General features: G+C 43.2%; 1 protein-coding gene across 1 annotated transcript in view; it reads left to right on the top strand.

Moving 5' to 3' along the window:
* Positions 1–12,975, top strand: part of CNIH3 (cornichon family AMPA receptor auxiliary protein 3) — a 216,511-nt gene extending 203,536 nt beyond the window's left edge. Inside the window, exons 4-6 of the mRNA XM_006871138.1 lie at positions 2,747–2,859; positions 6,771–6,914; positions 12,948–12,975. Coding sequence (XP_006871200.1) covers positions 2,747–2,859; positions 6,771–6,914; positions 12,948–12,975 — 285 coding nt within the window. The remainder of the gene's footprint in view (positions 1–2,746; positions 2,860–6,770; positions 6,915–12,947) is intronic.
* The last annotated feature ends 4,902 nt before the right edge of the window (positions 12,976–17,877 follow it).

Genomic DNA, 17,877 nt, shown 5'->3' with positions numbered 1-17,877 from the left:
TGTGATTTTTTACTTCAGCTCCAAACTCCACAAGCTATAAGCCTTCAAACCTTTAAAATATTCCTATGTCTGTGGTTCCGTGTTTTGGAGCTCTGCCCTGGGTCTGCTTTGCCTGGTATTCTGAGTTATTGCTGATGACAAACTTCACTGCACCTCCACCCTAACCGCCATCAAGTCCCACCTCTCTGACTGATTATTTTAAGTTTCTCCATTGTCTCTTTCCACTGATGTAGATAATTTGATTCTTGTGTGCTCTATCCAGCAAGATCAGGTGCGCAGTTACCTTTATATTGTCAATAAAAGGCATTAGCAATGAATAAGTCATTGGCCTTGCAAAATTCTATTGTGTTGTCTCCAGCATCATTTCTGTCACCAAGGTCATATGTTCCACTGCTGATCCTTCTTTGTTTCCAGCTTTCAGATTCTAATCACCAGTAATTATGAATGTCCCTTGATTACATATTTAATCAATTTTAAATTGCAGAAATTAGGAAACAATTTAAATTTCTTCTATTTTAGCTTTAGTGGTTGGTGTGTAAAACTGAATCATAATTAAATTAATTGGTCTTCATTGTAGGTGAGTAGGTATTATCTTATCACTGACAGTGTTATACTTCAAGACAGATCTTGAAATATTCTTTTTAACAATAGATATAATGTCATTCTTCTTCAATTTGTATAGTATATACAAGTTGTATATACAAATAGTATATAGTATACACTATTCTTCCCAGTATAGTATATCATATAATTGTTGAATTCAGAATGGTTAGTACGTGCCCATTTCAGCTCACTTAATGCTTAGGATCTTTATGTGTTCTATTTAATTTTGACAACTTCCAATTTCCTAGATTTCATACATTCCACATCCTAATTATTAATAAATATTTGCAGCTGTTTCTTCTCATTTTGAGTGTGCCACACCAAAATATAAAGGTCCTGAAAACTTTGCTACATCCATTAAATTCGATTCTACTTAGAGGAGACAGCCCATCCCCAGTCATATGTTGAGTGTCTTCCAACCTCATCTTCCAGCTCTATTTTAGACAGTGTTTCACTACTATTCATAAGGTTTTCAATGGCCAGTTTTTTTTCAGAAGTAGACAGCCATGTTTTTCTTCCTAGTCTGTCTTATTCTGGAAGTTCTGCTCATACCTGTACACCATAGGTGAGCCTGCTGGTATTCTAAATACTGGTGGCATAATTTCCAGGATCACACCAACAGGTAAGTCAACATAATATGACAAACTGATGGTACATTTGTGTCTCTATGTGTCTAGCTGATCCCTTCCTTACTAAATGACCTAGGAACTGAATTTCTCCTTTACAGTCAGTCACCCTATAGTTCGCAACATTAATTTCTGTTTCTGTGTAAGTTTCCTAGGAGGATGTGGTCAGCAATTATTGTGTTGCTGAAACTTTTTATTGTGGATTGAGTGAAGGTTTACAGAGCAGATCATCAGTTTTACCTTCAACAAATCATGCACCTTGTTTCATTTCAATGATGGCAATCCCCTCCAAGTAAACAACAGTTATCCCACTTGCTCCCTGTGGTTCTTATTTACATTCTATTCTCCTCCTCAACCTTTGCAACTTTGTTCTTGGGTAAATGTGGCCCTTTTGATCTTTAGTGACTGATCATTCCAAGGTGTGCATACCTTATTAGTGTTGTTGTTCCCCCACCCCAATATACCTATCTACCACTTGATTAAAAATTAGGCCATGAGGGTGAATTCCCTTCTAGACCTGAAGGGTGGCTGAGGTTCCTGGTGAACACTTATGTTACGTTAAGTTTTTTTTACTTGTTTATACCTGTGTGGGTGGGTGGGGATTGGGGACTGGGGCACTTAGTCTTCCTGCTGGCTACCCTCTACCATCTGGCCCTTCTTGGTCTGGGCTGAGACTATGCTTTACCTCTTTTATCATCACTACATGGTCTTTCTCTTGGGTTTCTCTTGATCCAAAGTGTTGTTTTTCAATTTCTTTCCAACCTTGCTGCATTTAAGATAAGTGCGCATATTCACCTTAGGTTTGTGAGTGACCTTAGTGGTGCTGTAGGATAAGCACTGGACTGCTAACCATTGATTGGTGTTCAAACCTGCCAGTGGCTCCATGGGAGGAAGATGAGGCTCTCTACTCCCGTAACAATGTACAATCTTGGAGTTTGATAGAGAGCTGCTAGGAGTTTGGATTAACTCAACAACAGTGGATTTGGTTTGGGTTTTATGGAAACCCTACCAGTGTTTCTGCTAACGAGTACTGCCTCTGGTCAGGCATCACAGAAGCTGGGTCACCCCTGGGTGGGCCCCAGAAGCAAGTGCAGCACTCTGGTAAGTAGCATACAGAGGGTCTGTATCCACTTGGGCTTGGGTATAAATTGGGCTCATAAGGGAATCCTTAGGTAACATACAGTTTACATGATTGACTGCTAACTGAAAGGTTGGAGATCCAAGTACAACCAGAGTTGCCTCTGAAGATCTCTTTATAAAGACCCAGCCATTGGAAACCGTATGGAGCACAGTTGTGACATACATGGGGTTGTCATGAGTTGGGATTGACTTGACAGCAACTGGTCATGGGTAGAGCATAATGAGGAAAACTGACAGCAGTGGACCACAGTCCTGGGGCAGCTACTCTGTGCTGCTGCAGGAAGGGCAGCATCCAGGCCAAAGTCAGGTGCTGCCGTAGAAGCAGGAGTGGCTTTTGCTTTGTCTAACCCAGGTGTGTGTCTCTGTTCCCTCTTCAGTTGGTGCTACCAGAATACTCCATCCACAGCCTCTTCTGTATCATGTTCCTATGTGCGCAGGAGTGGCTCACCCTGGGGCTGAATGTGCCTCTACTGTTCTATCACTTCTGGAGGTAAGTTTACTAGTGCCTGGTCTGTTCTTCCCTTTCTGCCCTCTGGAGATGATGTCCCCCAAATACAGTAGCCGCCTGGTGCCTTCCTTTCTTTCTTTCTTACCCTTTTGAGGACTCTATCTCCAAAGTTCTCTTCCTGAGCTGTTCTCAAGCAGCAAGAAGCCCAACAGGGAACGTTCCCTCTCACAGGCTCCCACTAACCAAAGCCCCAGCCTTGTAGGTCTGCATTAAAAGCAGCTACCAGATGGACTGGATTTTCTGGGACATTTTTTTATTTCAAATATTCTATTCCTTGCTAAGACTATGTGTCAGATCGTGTGATTTGGGCTTTTCAAAATATAGTCACCATATGGACAAGGAAGCAGGGGTGGGGAATTACCAAAGTTGTAAAGAATGCATTTGCACAGATCAATGGTCCACATTTTGCCTGTGCTCCCAGAGCTTGGTCCCCCAAAATGTTTCATTGCTACTATATATGTATTGCCTGCATTTAGTTACATCTTGAATATCCATTCTTTTTTCATTTAGCAAACATGTAGGATACTGCATGCTAGGAATTTTGGAGGTTCCAAGCTGATAAACGATATAGTTCTTACCCTGAAGCCTGTAATAGCCTAATGGCAGAATAAAATATAGTCTCGACAGATTTGTAAGGAATATGCCTAGGAATGCAGAGAAAGAAGCAGTTAGATTGGAGGGAGTGGTGCTGGAAAATGTGGGAAAGTGCATTCCAGCTTTAGGGACTAGCACATGCAAAATCCCAGAGGTTTGAAAACGCGTAGTGTGTTTAGGGAATGAATAACTCCTGTTCAGTGGAGTTGGATGGAGGAGTTTTAGAGGGAAATAAGAAGAGATGGGATTGACAGACTATCTGGGAAACAGGTATGGAGGGTCTGAAACAATGTGATGGAGAAGCTGAAGTTTATTCTGTAGGGAATGGACAGTTATCCAAAGCTTAATTTCCTCATTTGACTCTTAGGATGATGGTCCTGATGACAATGTGGAGGATGGACTGGGGTGAAATGTTGAGGGCTAAGTTCAATGAGGAGGTAGTGACGATGATCCAGGTGAGAGAGGATGAAGACTTGAACCATAGTAGTAGAAGTTGGAGTGGAGAGAATGAGAGAATCTGTTGAGGTAAACTAAGAAGGCCTTGGCCAATACTTGAGTGCAGGAAGTGAGGGAGAGGGAGACCCTGGACATCTGGGAGGGTAGTGGAGTCATTACCAAGAGCAGAAAGCTAGGAGAAGTCACAGGAATAGAGAGGCAGGAAAATGATTTTAGTTGCACCGCAAAATCCCACTTTAAGTAAGTTACGAATCGGGCTGCTAACCTCAAGGTCGGCAGTTGGAAAATTCCAGCTGTTCTGCAGGAGAAAGATGAGGCTTTCAGCCTTGGAAACCCTGTGTAGGGTCACTGTATAAGTCAGAACCGACTCCATGGTACTTAAAACAACAATCTGTTAAAAATCTCAATTTAGAGAGAAGCCAAAGGAAGAATCAGGGTGTTGAAATGTACTGAGTGCCCACTCAGAGACTTTCTATACTTTACCTCATTCAGATAGGTTGAGATAGGCTTCTTTTCCCTTGTTTTACACCTGGGGACATAGAGACTTAACAACAGTGAAGTAAATTGCTTAGAGCTTCACAGCTGCTAAGCAGCAGCAGCAGCAGCAGCAGCAGGTTTTATTCCCAGCATCTACTTCAGTAAGATGTCCTTGCCTTTACCCCAGCGCACATGGCCCAGGGGACTTTATGAAAGGAACTTAGCTCATCTCAACGCTCTTTAAGTAGAGGGTTCCCAATCCAAGCTGTTAAATGTATGGTGAATTTACAGAGCTTTGCTCTAGATACTGCTTCTTGGGGCCATCACATACAATGAGCCCAAAAGGGAGTCAAGGCCAGCCAGTTAAAAAAAAGCCTTACTTACACAGAGGGGGTAGATAGTAGGGACCTTGCTAGTAGGGACTGTGTCTTACTTTTTAAAAAATCCATGGTAGGATTTAGCTTAGATCATTACAATTAGTAAGAACTCAGAAAATGAAAGAGAAAACAAAAATGAGGAAGGGAGGACTCCTTTAAAATGAGTTTTTCAACACCTGTGTTCCTTCCTTTGCGGCCCCTACCCCAACAGGTCCAGCCCAGTAACATTTCTCTTGCAGACAAAGCCCTCTGGCTCTAGCTTCCTATTGTTGTTGATATGTGCCATGGTGGCTATAATAAATCTTTACGTGAGGAGCAGAAAGCCTCATCTGTCTCCTGCAGAACAGCTGGTGGTTTCGAACTGCGGGCCTTAAGGTTAGCAGCCTGATTTGTAACCACTACGCTACCAGAGATTCTTAGCTTTTTGTTAGCTGCCTTTTATTCAGTACTTGTGCTTTGCCGGGTCCCTTACGTACATTGGCTCATTCTAGTCCTCACAATGGCCCTTAAAGTTAGGTTTTACGTGCCTATTTGACAGATGGGAAACCTGAGCCTCAGAGATCATGACTGACCCAAGGAAGGTCCCATGACTGGTTAGTGGCTGAGTTCTGGCTGTCTCCACTGAGCTGCTTGGTTGCCCTCCACTTAATGAGGTCCCCTGGGAACAAGGCCTCTGTGAAAACAAATCGATTTTGAAATCTGCTCCCAGGAAAATGTGAGTGGCCCCAAGGGCTAGGAACTGGCAGATATCATTGAAGCTGGCTTGTGACTGTCTCTCATAATGTCGATGACATAATGTCAGTGTAGTCCTATGAACGGGAAGAGAGAGGGAAGGGAAGTATCAACTCTGTGAGTTGCTATGTTAGAGGGATGTTCTATAGTCTCCTGGTTGGAGCCAGCTCTCCTGCTCCTTGCTTACATTTGAGAACCACGGTCTGTCAGAGAGTCTGAGTGGCCCCTGTAATTTCTACTCCTGGCATCTGATCCTTTTACTGGGATGTCTTAAAAGCAGTCACTCTGAATTCTGCTCCAGTTTGTTCTTCGGCTCCAGAGGAGACTGTGGCAGAGGGCCTAGGACAGGGAGGAGGATCCTCAGTGCACCTACATAGGAATTAGACATCTGTCAGGGCTCACAGGTTAAGGCTCTGGCTCTGGTCTAACCCTGTGTGTGTTCAACCCCAAGTGGCTGTGGTCAGCTCATGCTGAGCCTATGCCATATTCGGCAGTAGACAAAGCTTTAGCCTCTCCTCCTTCCTGTCTTCCACACACTGTTTTGTCATTACCCAGTTTCTCGCTGGGGCTTCTCTGTCCCTACAGAAGGAAAAAAAAAATTTTTTTGTTTTGTTGCTATTCTAGGCCCTTATATTAAGAAAAAAAAGTATCAGTATCTGGGTAACTACTTGACATTCAAGTAGGAAATACATAGTCATTCCTGAGTACTCAGTTTTAACAGAGGGTCTAGATAGAGGATAATTCTTCATCCAAAGAAATTTAAGCTTGAAGCTCCAGTGGCATCTAGGTGACAAGGACAGCTCTATAATGTCTTACACTTGCATCTTTGCTTACACTCATGTCTATACACTGCTAAACTCCATCTCTCTCAGAGGGATGAGGGGGACAGAGGCTCTTCCTGGTACCTCTCAGGTAAAACAAGTCTACATGTTTTTCCTTACATCAGAGCAGCTTTGAATATGTATATATACAGGGTCATTATGAGTTGGAACCAACTGAATGACATTTAACAACACCAAGTCACCATGAGCCAGTGGTTTGAGTATTTGGTGAGTTACATACTACCTGTTTATAGAGTAGTAACCTCCAAGCTGTTCTTTGGTAGCACCTAAATCGAGATCCCAGCAGATGACCTAAGGTGCTTAGTTGGAGGTCCCTTAGAACAAAGTCTTGCATCAGTAGAGTTTGGCCCCCAGCTCCTTCAGATGCCCCTTTCTAAGCTTCATTGGCAGTGGTGCATGTTCTCTTTTCCTGCAGGTATTTCCATTGTCCGGCAGATAGTTCAGAGCTGGCCTATGACCCACCGGTGGTCATGAATGCAGATACCTTGAGTTATTGTCAGAAGGAGGCCTGGTGCAAGCTGGCCTTCTATCTCCTCTCCTTCTTCTACTACCTTTACTGGTGAGTTCTGCCCCTCCAGGTGAGTTTGATGCAGCAAATGCAAGTGGATTTTTCAGGTGGATCTGGTAGCCTTTGGGAAGAGGTCTATGAGACTGGGAGTCATAGTCTGTTGGATATAACCCAAGTCGTCAAACCCTAGTTCAGATAAGGGCTTCTGTCTGAGCAAGTAAGAGGGATAGGGATCGAAGGTCCTGCAGCAGGACCTACCTGCTGGAAGGCACATTTTAGGCCATGCAGCCAAACACATCCCACCAGGTTCTCCTAGGAAATAATTGGTACAGTACTGTTGGCTATTCCTTCCCAATAGGACTTTCTGCCTCACAGAACCTCACAGCTCAGCCACCAGATTACCTTTGCCTCACTAAACTGTATGTGAGCATCCTTGGGTACCACAGAAGAAACCCTCAATGGCAGTTACACTTCATATAACAACATGCTGGGTCATTAAATGCTTACACTAACAATTTCCCCAGTATTATATAACAACATTCTAATTAGGTAAAACATGCTGATTTTGCAATTCTGTTTCAGAAACCTCCTCTCTTCTCACCTCTTTACTCAGAACATCCCTGCTTACCACACAGTTATAAACAAACTGCCTTGTATTATGGTTTGATACTCCAGAAGCTGATTTGTCTCCCACTACTTCTGGATTCTCTTTGGGCCCAGGGTTCTCTTGCCTGTCATCTTGTTATCTCATCACTACTTGTGGGACGGCTCTAGATAGCCCAATGCTGTCTCCAAACTGTCAGGGTTGACAGTAGCTAGGTGAGGCAGGGAGGGTGGGGCTATTAGACTCCAGGACAATCCTAAAATTGGGCTGTGGTAGATTGGGAAGTGGTGTGTTTGTCCAGCATTTAAAAATGAGCCAAGCTAAAAACTATGAAAAGATTTATTTGTATTGCTCTTTTTATGACATAAATGCTATCATTGCCCACGTTTTTAAAAATAAGGAAACAGAAACTTCCCCAAAGTCACAGGGACTAAAGTATCATGTCAAGCTGTAGGTTCATCTCAAGTGTGATTCCAAGATTCTTAATTGTAAGCTGTTTTAGACAAACTCTAGAACAGTCTTTATTATGGTCTTTGGACTATTGTATGGGAACAAAGTGAGGAAGGTGCACTTTAAAACGCAGACTCGTAGAATTAGAACCACTGATTTGAAATATCTGGGGCTAGGAGTCTACATTTTAAATAAGCTCCTTAGAAGATGGTGGTGCACATCTCAACTTAAGACCTGTTAGCCTGGATGGGTATGTTTCATTCTAGTTCCCTCTCCACACCTGGTCCCTTAGTCCGGATCCATCCTGAGTGTCACCCTCTCCTCCCCTCCCCATCCGTCCTCAGTGTTTCCTTCTACTCCCTTCCCCCATCCATCCTCAGTGTCTCCCACTACTCCCCTCCCCCATCCATCATCAGTGTTTCCAATTCTTTGTGACTCCAAATTTGAATTTTTTAACTCCATAAAGCTTGCTCAGACTAGTCTGTCTTTGAAAACCTTCCAGTTGCCATAAAGTTGATCCTGACTAATAGCAATCCAGTCAGAGTTGGACTTCAATGTGGCAGAGGGATTTCAATGGCTGAATTTTTGGAAGTAGTTTGTTAGGCCTTTCTTCTTTAGCATTTCTAGGTGGCCTGGACCCTTCATCCTTTCAGTTGACAGTTGAACATATTAACCATTTGCACCACACAGGGACTCCTGAGGATTCTGTAGAGATAGGAGGAGTCATTGGGAGTTAGGGAATTGATAGCTTGGGTTACTGTGGAGAATAGGTTTCTGCACCTCATCTTCTTTGTGGGCCTTCAGAACCCTTGCTGCAGAGAGAGATCTGTTCCAAAAGCCAGTAGGACAAGGACAGAACTTTCCCTGGTTCCTATTCCACTAGTCTAGAGGCATCTATCCACTTTAGTCCTGAGGAAGGCTAGGGTAGGAACCTGCTCCTCATTTCTCTTTTAATACAGTTGCTGTTGGAACCCAAGACATTTGGTAGAAGACAGCATATGAATTCACAGACAGAAAGCAAAGTGACTCTGTCGACTTGGCTGTGGATCAGAAGGGGGCTGTGTGGGGTGGTATTGGTGGGTGGCTGTCATGATTCTATAACTGATTATATTCCAGACATTTTGTTTGACGTCTGTCTTTTGTCCAGGCACTTAACAATAACAACAACAACTTCTGTCCATTAGATCAGTTTGGCACTGCCAGTATGTTAAATACATTCATTGTTTTGTTTCCAAAATAAAATGGGAAAGGATGGTTCCTCTGCTTCTCTGGATCTCTAGGTGGTAGCCGGAGGACATCTGCATTCTTTGTAGAACTTGACCTCTTGGCACTCTTCATTATTACTAAAAAACAAAACAAAACAAAACAAAAAACAACCATTTTCCACCTTAGGATCTTCCCACCCCTCAGAGCACAGTACCGTCAACTCAGACCACTCTTGTCAGATTGGTATGTACTGGGTGCTACACCGGAGTCAAGCATGATGCTGGAGGTGCACACAATATAGCAGCTGAGAATCCCAGATAGGGTGTGCTGGTGCTTTATAGTATGAGGTTAATGGTAGATTCCTAGGAAACTGAGAGAGATTAAGATTCTAAGGAGTAAGTTGCAATTTATCTGTCTTCAGAGCCTGTGTGCTTTCCACTATGTGGTGCTAACCACATTGGCACCAACCACTACCCTTCTGAGTTTTTCTTGTGGACCAGGAGATATTTGCAGGCTATGTGGGCTAGATAGCACCAAGAGTTAGTACTGTGGAACACTGTCTGCCTGTACAAAGATCTTTTCTAACCTGGAGTGTAAAGTAAGCCCATATTTGCTACCTAAAGTCCTACCACCTTCCTTCCCAGGTTCTGGATCACACCTGCCCTTCCTCATGTTTATTGCCTTCATAATATTTACCACAACCGTACTCTGTCAGGCTGTATGCTGAGCACATAATCTGAGATGCTGGATTATGTGAAGAAGGATGTGGCATCAGGATTGTAGGAGGACTCATTAACAACTTGAGATATGCAGATGATACAATGTTGCTTGCTGAAAGTCAAGAAGACTTCAAATACTTACTGATGAAGATCAAAGACTGCAGTCTTCAGTAGTTATTGCACCTCAATGTAAGGAAAGCAAAAGTCCTCACAACTGGACCAATAATATCTTCATGATAAACTGAGAAAAGATTGAAATTGTCAAAGACTTCATTTTGCTGGGATCCACAACTTACATGGAAACAATAATCAAGAAATCAAATGATGTATTGGATTGGGCAAATTTATTGCAAAAGACCTCATTAAAATGCTAAAGAGCAATGATGTTAGTTTGAGGAATAAGATGTACACAACTAACCCAAGTCATGATGTTTTCATCTGCCTTGTATGCATGTGAAAGTTGGACAATGAATAGGGAAGATAGTAGAAGAATCAAAGCATTTGAGTTATGGTGTTGGAGAAGAATGTTGATAGTACCATGGACTGCCGGAAGAACAAAAAAATCTGTGTCAGGAGAAGTACAGCCAGAATGCTCCTTAGAAGCCAGGATGGCCAGACTTTGTCTCTCATTCTTTGGACATGTTATCAGGAAGGACCATCCCTGGAAAAGGACATCATGATTGGTAAAGAGGAAGGTCAGGGAAAAAGAGGAAGACCCCAATGAGATAGACTGACACAGTGGCAGCAACAATGGGCTCAAATCTAACAATTGCAAGAATGGCAGGACCAGGCTGTGTTTCGTTTGACAACACTTAACAACATACTTACAGTAAGAAGGCAAGAGTAGTTTGGTGATAGAATCTGTCTGTTAGTGGAGGCTTGTGTGTTGCTTTGATGATAAACAAGTTTCAGTGGAGCTTCTAGATTAAGACAGACTAGGAAGAAAGACCAAGTAATCTATTTCTAAAAATCAACGAGTGAAAACTGTGGATTCACATGGGTCTTTTCTTAGGCTGGGCTTTCTAGAGGACCCAAAACTGTGAAATATATATATATTTGGCTTGGAGAGAGAGAGAGAGAGTCCGTCCTGGTGTGGCACTGTGGGCGAATGCATCAGACTGCAAAGTTGTTTGAACTGCAAGAGGTTGGTGGTTCAAGCTCACCAGCTGCTCCTTGGAAACCCTATATAGGGTTGTATGGGTCAGAATTGACTCAACGGCCCTTAACAACAACAAATATGTATATATGAAAAGTTTATTATCAAGGAAATGGCTTACAATTGTAGAGTCCCAGTTCCCCAGTGGATGACAGAGTGAGTCTTTCCCATATGCCCATTATATGAGGAACAGACCACACCCCCAGAGAAGCATCCCTTCAATCGATTGGCTGCTCATAGCCACTCATCACAGAGTCAACCATGCCTGAATTAGGTTGCATCACCATGGGAATAAGCACATCTCAAGTGCTAACCCTCTGGAAATCCTGACCTAGTTCAGTTTCCACAGAACCGTAGCCAATGCAGGTCTCATTCACAACCAATCATGGGACTGCACAGGACTAGACAGTGTTTTGCTGAATGAGGTCACTATGAATCAGAGCTAACTTGACAGTAACTGACAAAAACAACATATTTACCTTATTTATGTATTTACTTGTCCCTGATGACAAAGACCTCATTTGTTTTATTCACCTGTGGCTGCACACTCACCATTATTTCTCAATAACTAAAACAGTACCTGGCCTACAGTGGGTGCTCAATAAATAACTTGAAAGAAGGGACATACAAAAATGAGTAAATAAAGACATTGGCAATGAGACTCAGTGTTACAATGGAAAGAGCACCAGATCTGGGGATAAGATGTGGCTTCCTGCCTTGGCTTCCTTAGTTGTGTGACCTTAAGCCACCACTTGTTGCTGGCTCTCGATTTCACCATGGATAGAGAGACCCAGTGGTATGGTGGGAGCAAGGTGTACCAAACTCTCCCAGATGGAACTGCAGCTACTCAGAAAAAGTTTGTTAGGGCTTTTCGGCTGGACAGGGTTAAAAGTAAAACACATTAGTGACTTTCCTATGGTTTGAGGTTTTTAGATGGTCATTTTCTCTCTCTATGACATTAAGAGGTGACTGTCTTTCTTCCTGCCAAAGAGAGTAAGAAATTTCAGTGTGGATCATTGTTCACCTTGCAGGATAGCCCTGCAGACCTTTCTTAAGAGCTTTGGGATGCATGTCCCCTGCCCCTGTGTTAGAACCCATGATCTTAATGCATGTTTAGTGCCTGAATTTTATTAAAAGTGGGAGGACCAAGGGGTTATCCAATTATGAACCCATGCAGTTCACAAACCCAGAGGGCCTGTGCTCATACATAAACCCTCACAATAGTGGTCATCATCTTTTCTCCAGCACTCACATAACTGGGGAGCGCCTGGACACAGTTATCTTGTAAGCATGAGGCAGCTGATGAGATAAAGAATCTGGTGCCAACCTCCTACCCCCCCAGAGACCTGCCCTGAAATGGCAGGAAAGAGGAATAACAACCATGATAATCATACTGATGAGAATAACAAGAGACACTTAAGGCAATCACATCTTTTATCCAAGGGACACAATGTGCTCGTCTAGGAAACGTTTAGTCTAACGTTGTGGGAAGTAGTTGGAGCAGTAGGATGGGGGATGAACTAGAGGCTCTCACAATGGTAGTGAGGATCTTTTCTTAGGCTGGGTTTTTTGGAGGACCCAAACTTGTGAAATATATAAATATATATATATATAACTGCTGTTGTTGTTGTTGTTAAGCGCCATTGAGTCAGTTCCAACCCATAACGACCCTATATAGGGTTTCCAAGGAGCGACTGGTGAGCTTGAACTGCTGACCTTGCAGTTCAAATGGCTTTGCAGTCTGGCCACACCGTGACTCCTCTCAACAACTAACCCTCTGGAAATCCTTGTCTAGTTGAGTTGACACCGAACCTTTACCATTACAGGTCAATGGTAGTGAAAAAGAAGCCAAAGTGTCCGGCTTCCCGAAGGTTCCTCATTTGAGGGCAAGTCTGAATCCTCCAAGGACACCTACTAATGCCATCTTTTTCTTTTCTTTTTGCATCTAGCATGATCTACACTTTAGTGAGCTCTTAACTCAAAAGCCACACATGTCAACAGAGACTTGGACGGGAGAAGCCCAGGCTGAGACATGCACTTCTGCTGGTGGTTGGAGGAGGGCCCCAGAATGGGGATGAAGGAGAAGTAGACCCAGCAGATCATTGGACTGAATCAGGAACTGAGATGGTGTGGCCGGTGGGCTGAGTTAACTGTGCGTCTGTTGTTGCCCCATGTCCCTTAGTCTTTGCCGTTCCAAACCCCACATGTGGGTTGTACATCCCTTCTGAACATGGGAGTGGGAGTGGTGAAGCACTCAACCTCTCCTGAGTGGGAATTGCTGCTTATTGAATCCACGTCCTTGCACAACGTCCTGCAAGTTCACCCTGTATTCCCAACTGTGGGAGTGGAGGCCCATAGGCTGGAGGATGCCTGTTCAGGAACAGAACGACCCAGAGTCAGGGGCCAAGTCTGTGGACCCCCATCCAATGCCTCAGTGTTGTTGTAGGCTACTCAAGACTTTTGTCATGTTACTTCCAAGCCAAGGTCAAACTCATTATCTCAAGTGGGAAGTGGCTGGGAGGTGTGCAGAATTTGCCTTCAGCAACACCTAGCTCCGAGCCTGCATGGGGTGTTTATTTCATGCTCTACTTTGTGAGAGCCAAGCTTAGTGATGTCATGAAGTAGGCTGGAGACAGTATGTTGGTAATAAGTCTTGTCCAAAGTACAGGAGTCAAATGTGGAGGGGGGAGGGTGCTGATAGGAAAAACGATTTTTAAAAGCATTAGCAACGTGCTCATGGTGTTAAGTTCTGTATCACAAATGTGTGTTCTGTGGCCACCCAAGATGATCACACATTCATTTCATGCAAATTAACTGGTCAACACCAGTCAAAACTACCTTCATTTAAAGATTCCCAAACAGCTCTGAGTGTAGAAATTCCCCCAGAGTATTGTGGGCATCTGAGAGCCAGGAAATAAGACAACATAATTATACTTTCATTTTATGATACTGCATCATTTGTATGGCTCCGTTTTAAGAGGAGTACATTAGCTGATTTAGAATTTTCCATTTGACGTTCTTTTTCTTTTTGGGTGGGAGTTGTGCTAGGGGGTTGTAAATAATGACAAGGCTGAGCTTTTTATTATGTTTAAATTGAGCACAGTGATTTTGACCTTATTCTCCAAACTTCCCTCTTCTCCACTGTTTGACACATGCAGGCTATTTATACATGTACCAAGTTCTCGTCAGAAACCTGTGAGTCAGGTTTATGAATGGTGTTTGTGTAACACGTCGTGTGCTATGTTTAAAACGCTGCAACAACAACTTGAGTCTCACCTACTGCTGTCTCATTTAAACCCCATTTCAAGCTGGATATATCTCCATATGGTTGGTAAACTGGTAGGTAGAAAAAGCAGATTTTCAAAAAGGCATTTTGCTTCTAAAAATTCTATAGAAAACAAAATACAGATTTCTATTCTGGGGCTAACGGTGCAAAACCAGAGAATCAGAGGCAATATTTTTGGGAGAAGACTTCTCTTCTGGCGTAGACTCATACGTCCATTTGAGTCTCTGTTTGGGGGATATAGAGTTACTTTCTGAAGCGTTAGGCTGGTTTGTAGCTCCATTCTCGAGAGAACCAATTACTCTCATCCAGAGAAAAGCCCTGGGTTCCAGACCACTAACAGTACATGTAACTCCATAGCCATCTTGCAAATGTACTTCTCATCGCGAAACTGCTTTTGTTTGTTTTTAAACATTGTCTCCTTCTGAAAAGATAAGTGTCTGATAATAGTGGACACAGTTCCATAAAGGTTGTGTAATGGGAACAGAAGTCCAGACGTTTGAAGGGGAAGCACGCAGAGATACCTGTTTCTGAGCTGCTCTCATTTCTGTGATTGAACATTATACTTGATATGATTTTTTTATCAGTAGTAAATAAGTCTTCACATTTGCAGAATGCTTTACACTTAACAGATTGCTTCCCCGGACACCTTCTCATTTGTTACTCCTTTGAATCCTGTGAAGTTTTGCAGATGATGAAGCTGCGGCTCAGAGACAGTATGTGACTTGCCATAGTCACACAGCAGCCACAGATCTGTCTTTGAATCCAGGTCTTTTGGTTTTAAAACATGTTATGGATTTAACTGTGTCCTCCAAAAATGTGTGCTGTCAATCCTAGCCCCTGATCTTGTGGGTTTTCTTTGTATGTTAATGAGGTGTGTTTTAAACCAATCACTTTGGAGATATAAAAGGTGCAGATCAGGCACAGAAGAAACAGACATGGAGGAAGACCTGCCAGATCTGCAGACTGAGAGGCTGCCCAGTCTACAAGCCCAGACATTCCAAGGATGGCCAGCTGGAAAAGCTGAGACAAGGACCTTCCCTCAGAGCCACCAGAGAAAGAGGCTTTACCTAGAGAGGGTCCCCTGAATTTGAACATCTAGCTTCCTGAATTGTGAGACAATAAATTTCTGTTCATTAAAGCCACCACTTATGGCATTTCTGTTGTAGTGGTGTTGGTGATGTGCCAAGGAGTCAGTTCCGACTCATAGTGACCCTGTATAGGATTTCTGAGGCTGTAAATCTGTACAGGAGCAGAAAGCCTCATCTTTCTCCTGCAGAATGGCTGGTAGTTTGGGACTGCTGATGTTGAGGTTAGCAGCCCAACTCATAACCACTATGCAACCAGAGCTTCCCAAGAATCTAAGACAAAACCTCATGTCCTGTCCTTTCCATCATACCTGAAAGCTGGAACAGTAACTTGAGTCCTGTTGGAGTTTGATTGGTAGCAATAACTTTTCAAGAAAGAGAGAAAGTTCTGAAAATGTAACTTTAGAGTAAATTCTTGGGTGTTCTGGTTTCCATTTAGAATGTTAATCTCAGACTTGCTTTACTGTGTGAGGTTCTTATCTAAGGTGGTTCTTTCCAAAGCTTCAGAAGCTGTAAGTGCCTCATGAGTAGCTCTTAGCTTTATGTAAGAGAAATGATCTGGATGTTTGTCTCCCACAAATTCACTGGGACAGAATCCCAGTGGTCTGCTGGGAGTTTCAGCCAGTTTTCATTTCCTGGGAAAAGTAACCATGATTATAAAAATAATAGTAATGGCTACTGAACTTGGAAGGCGTGCTGTCTGCCAAGTCCTGGTATGGCATTGTGGGTTAATGCGCTGGACTGCAAGGTTAGTTTGAACCTCAAGGTCAGCAGTTTAAACTCACCAGCCACTCCTTGGAAACACTATGCAGGGTTGCTATGAGTTGTAACTGATTTGGTGGCACTTAACAACACAATAATATATATATATATGCAGGTCAGTGCTCTGGACAGCAAGTTCGGTTTGAACCACAAGGTTGGCAGTTCAAGCTCACCAGCCACTCCTTGGAAACTCTATACAGGGTCGCTATGGGTCAGAACCAATTCCACGGCACTTAACAACCATAAAAACAATAGCCCATGATCTTAAACAACTCTTATAGTGATCATATAAAGCAGTTTAGATATGCTCATCACCACTTAAAACAAAACAACAAAACAGAATGAAAAACAAAGCAGTTGCCACTGAGTTGACTTTGACTCCCGATGATACCAAGTGTTTCAAAATAGAACTGCACTTCATCGGTTTTTGAGGTTGTGACCTTTCAGAAGTAGATCACCAGTTCTTTATTCAAAGGTGTAACTGTCAACCTTTTGGTTAGTAGCCCAGCACTTAATTGCTCACAATACCCAGGGACTCTATCCCCACCTTAGCAGTGAGGAAATGGGAGGCTCACTGAAGGTCTTCCCTAGGTGATATAACCCCAGAACAGGTGCTCAGTGCTACTAATAGTGACCAAATAATGATTGTTATGAATTGGGGTGTCAAGTACTGTTCTCTATGTTTCATGTGCACATTTTTCTGGCCTGCATTAACAACACCTTAAAGTAGGAACAATCCCGATTTTATAGATGAGGGAATTCTGAGATGAGTCACACTCGAACAAACTCACAGCCAGCAAGGGGTGTGCGTAGCTGCAGCTGGAATTTCAACCCAGGCCCGACTCTTCTCATATCACGTCGCCTGCTAGAATTTCTCCATTTCTCATTGTCTCCGAGAAATCACCCAAAAGAGGAAGGAGAGTAATGCTGCAGAAAGAGCACCCTGGATGAATCCACAGTGACTGTCACCCTGGATGGGGAGAGCTCAGTCCTCCACACACATGGGGTCTGGAACCAGTTTCTTAAGGGCCACAGACATCACCTGAGGTGCTGAATTGGTTCCCATTCCCTTTGTGAGGCCAAGACGTAGGCCTGGTGTGTAGTGTGGCTATGCCTACAAGTTCAGAACGTGACCCAGCAAAATTGCTTAAGCTCATTTTTCACTTTGCTACCACACCTACTGCTATCAAGTTAACCCTGACACACAGAAACCATCTAGGACAGAGTAGAACTACCTCCAAAGGGTTTCTGAGATTATAAATCTTTACGGGAGCAAACCACCTCATCTTTCTCCCATGGATAACTGCTGGGTTTGAACTGCTGACTTTATTAGCAGCCCAATGTATGACCCACTGCTCCACCAGGGCTTTGCTGCAGCAAGGAGAATAATGGCACTGGCTTGGCATGAAGATTAAATGAGTTCATACTTACAAAGAACTTAGAACAGTGCCTGACACATGGTAAGTACTCTGTAATGTTTGTCATGGGATATGTCTTCTAGTGCTCTCCTTCTTCTGCCCTGTGCTCAGGCCTGGCCATCTGGAAAGGGAGTGAAGACCTCAGAGTCCAGCTGGCCTTCTGCTGCCTCAGTCTAATCTATACTGTCCTGAGCAGAGATTCCAGGCACCACTGTTTTTTTTTTTTTTAATGTTTTATTGTAAATTATGTGGTAGTTTACATGGGAGAACATTAGATTTACATTCATCTTATTGTATATGGTTTCATTGTCATGGTTACAATCCCCTC

The sequence above is a fragment of the Chrysochloris asiatica genome, unplaced genomic scaffold (assembly GCF_000296735.1).
Source record: "Chrysochloris asiatica unplaced genomic scaffold, ChrAsi1.0 scaffold00161, whole genome shotgun sequence".
NCBI lineage: Eukaryota > Metazoa > Chordata > Mammalia > Afrosoricida > Chrysochloridae > Chrysochloris > Chrysochloris asiatica.
This window is presented reverse-complemented; position numbering and strand designations above follow the sequence as displayed.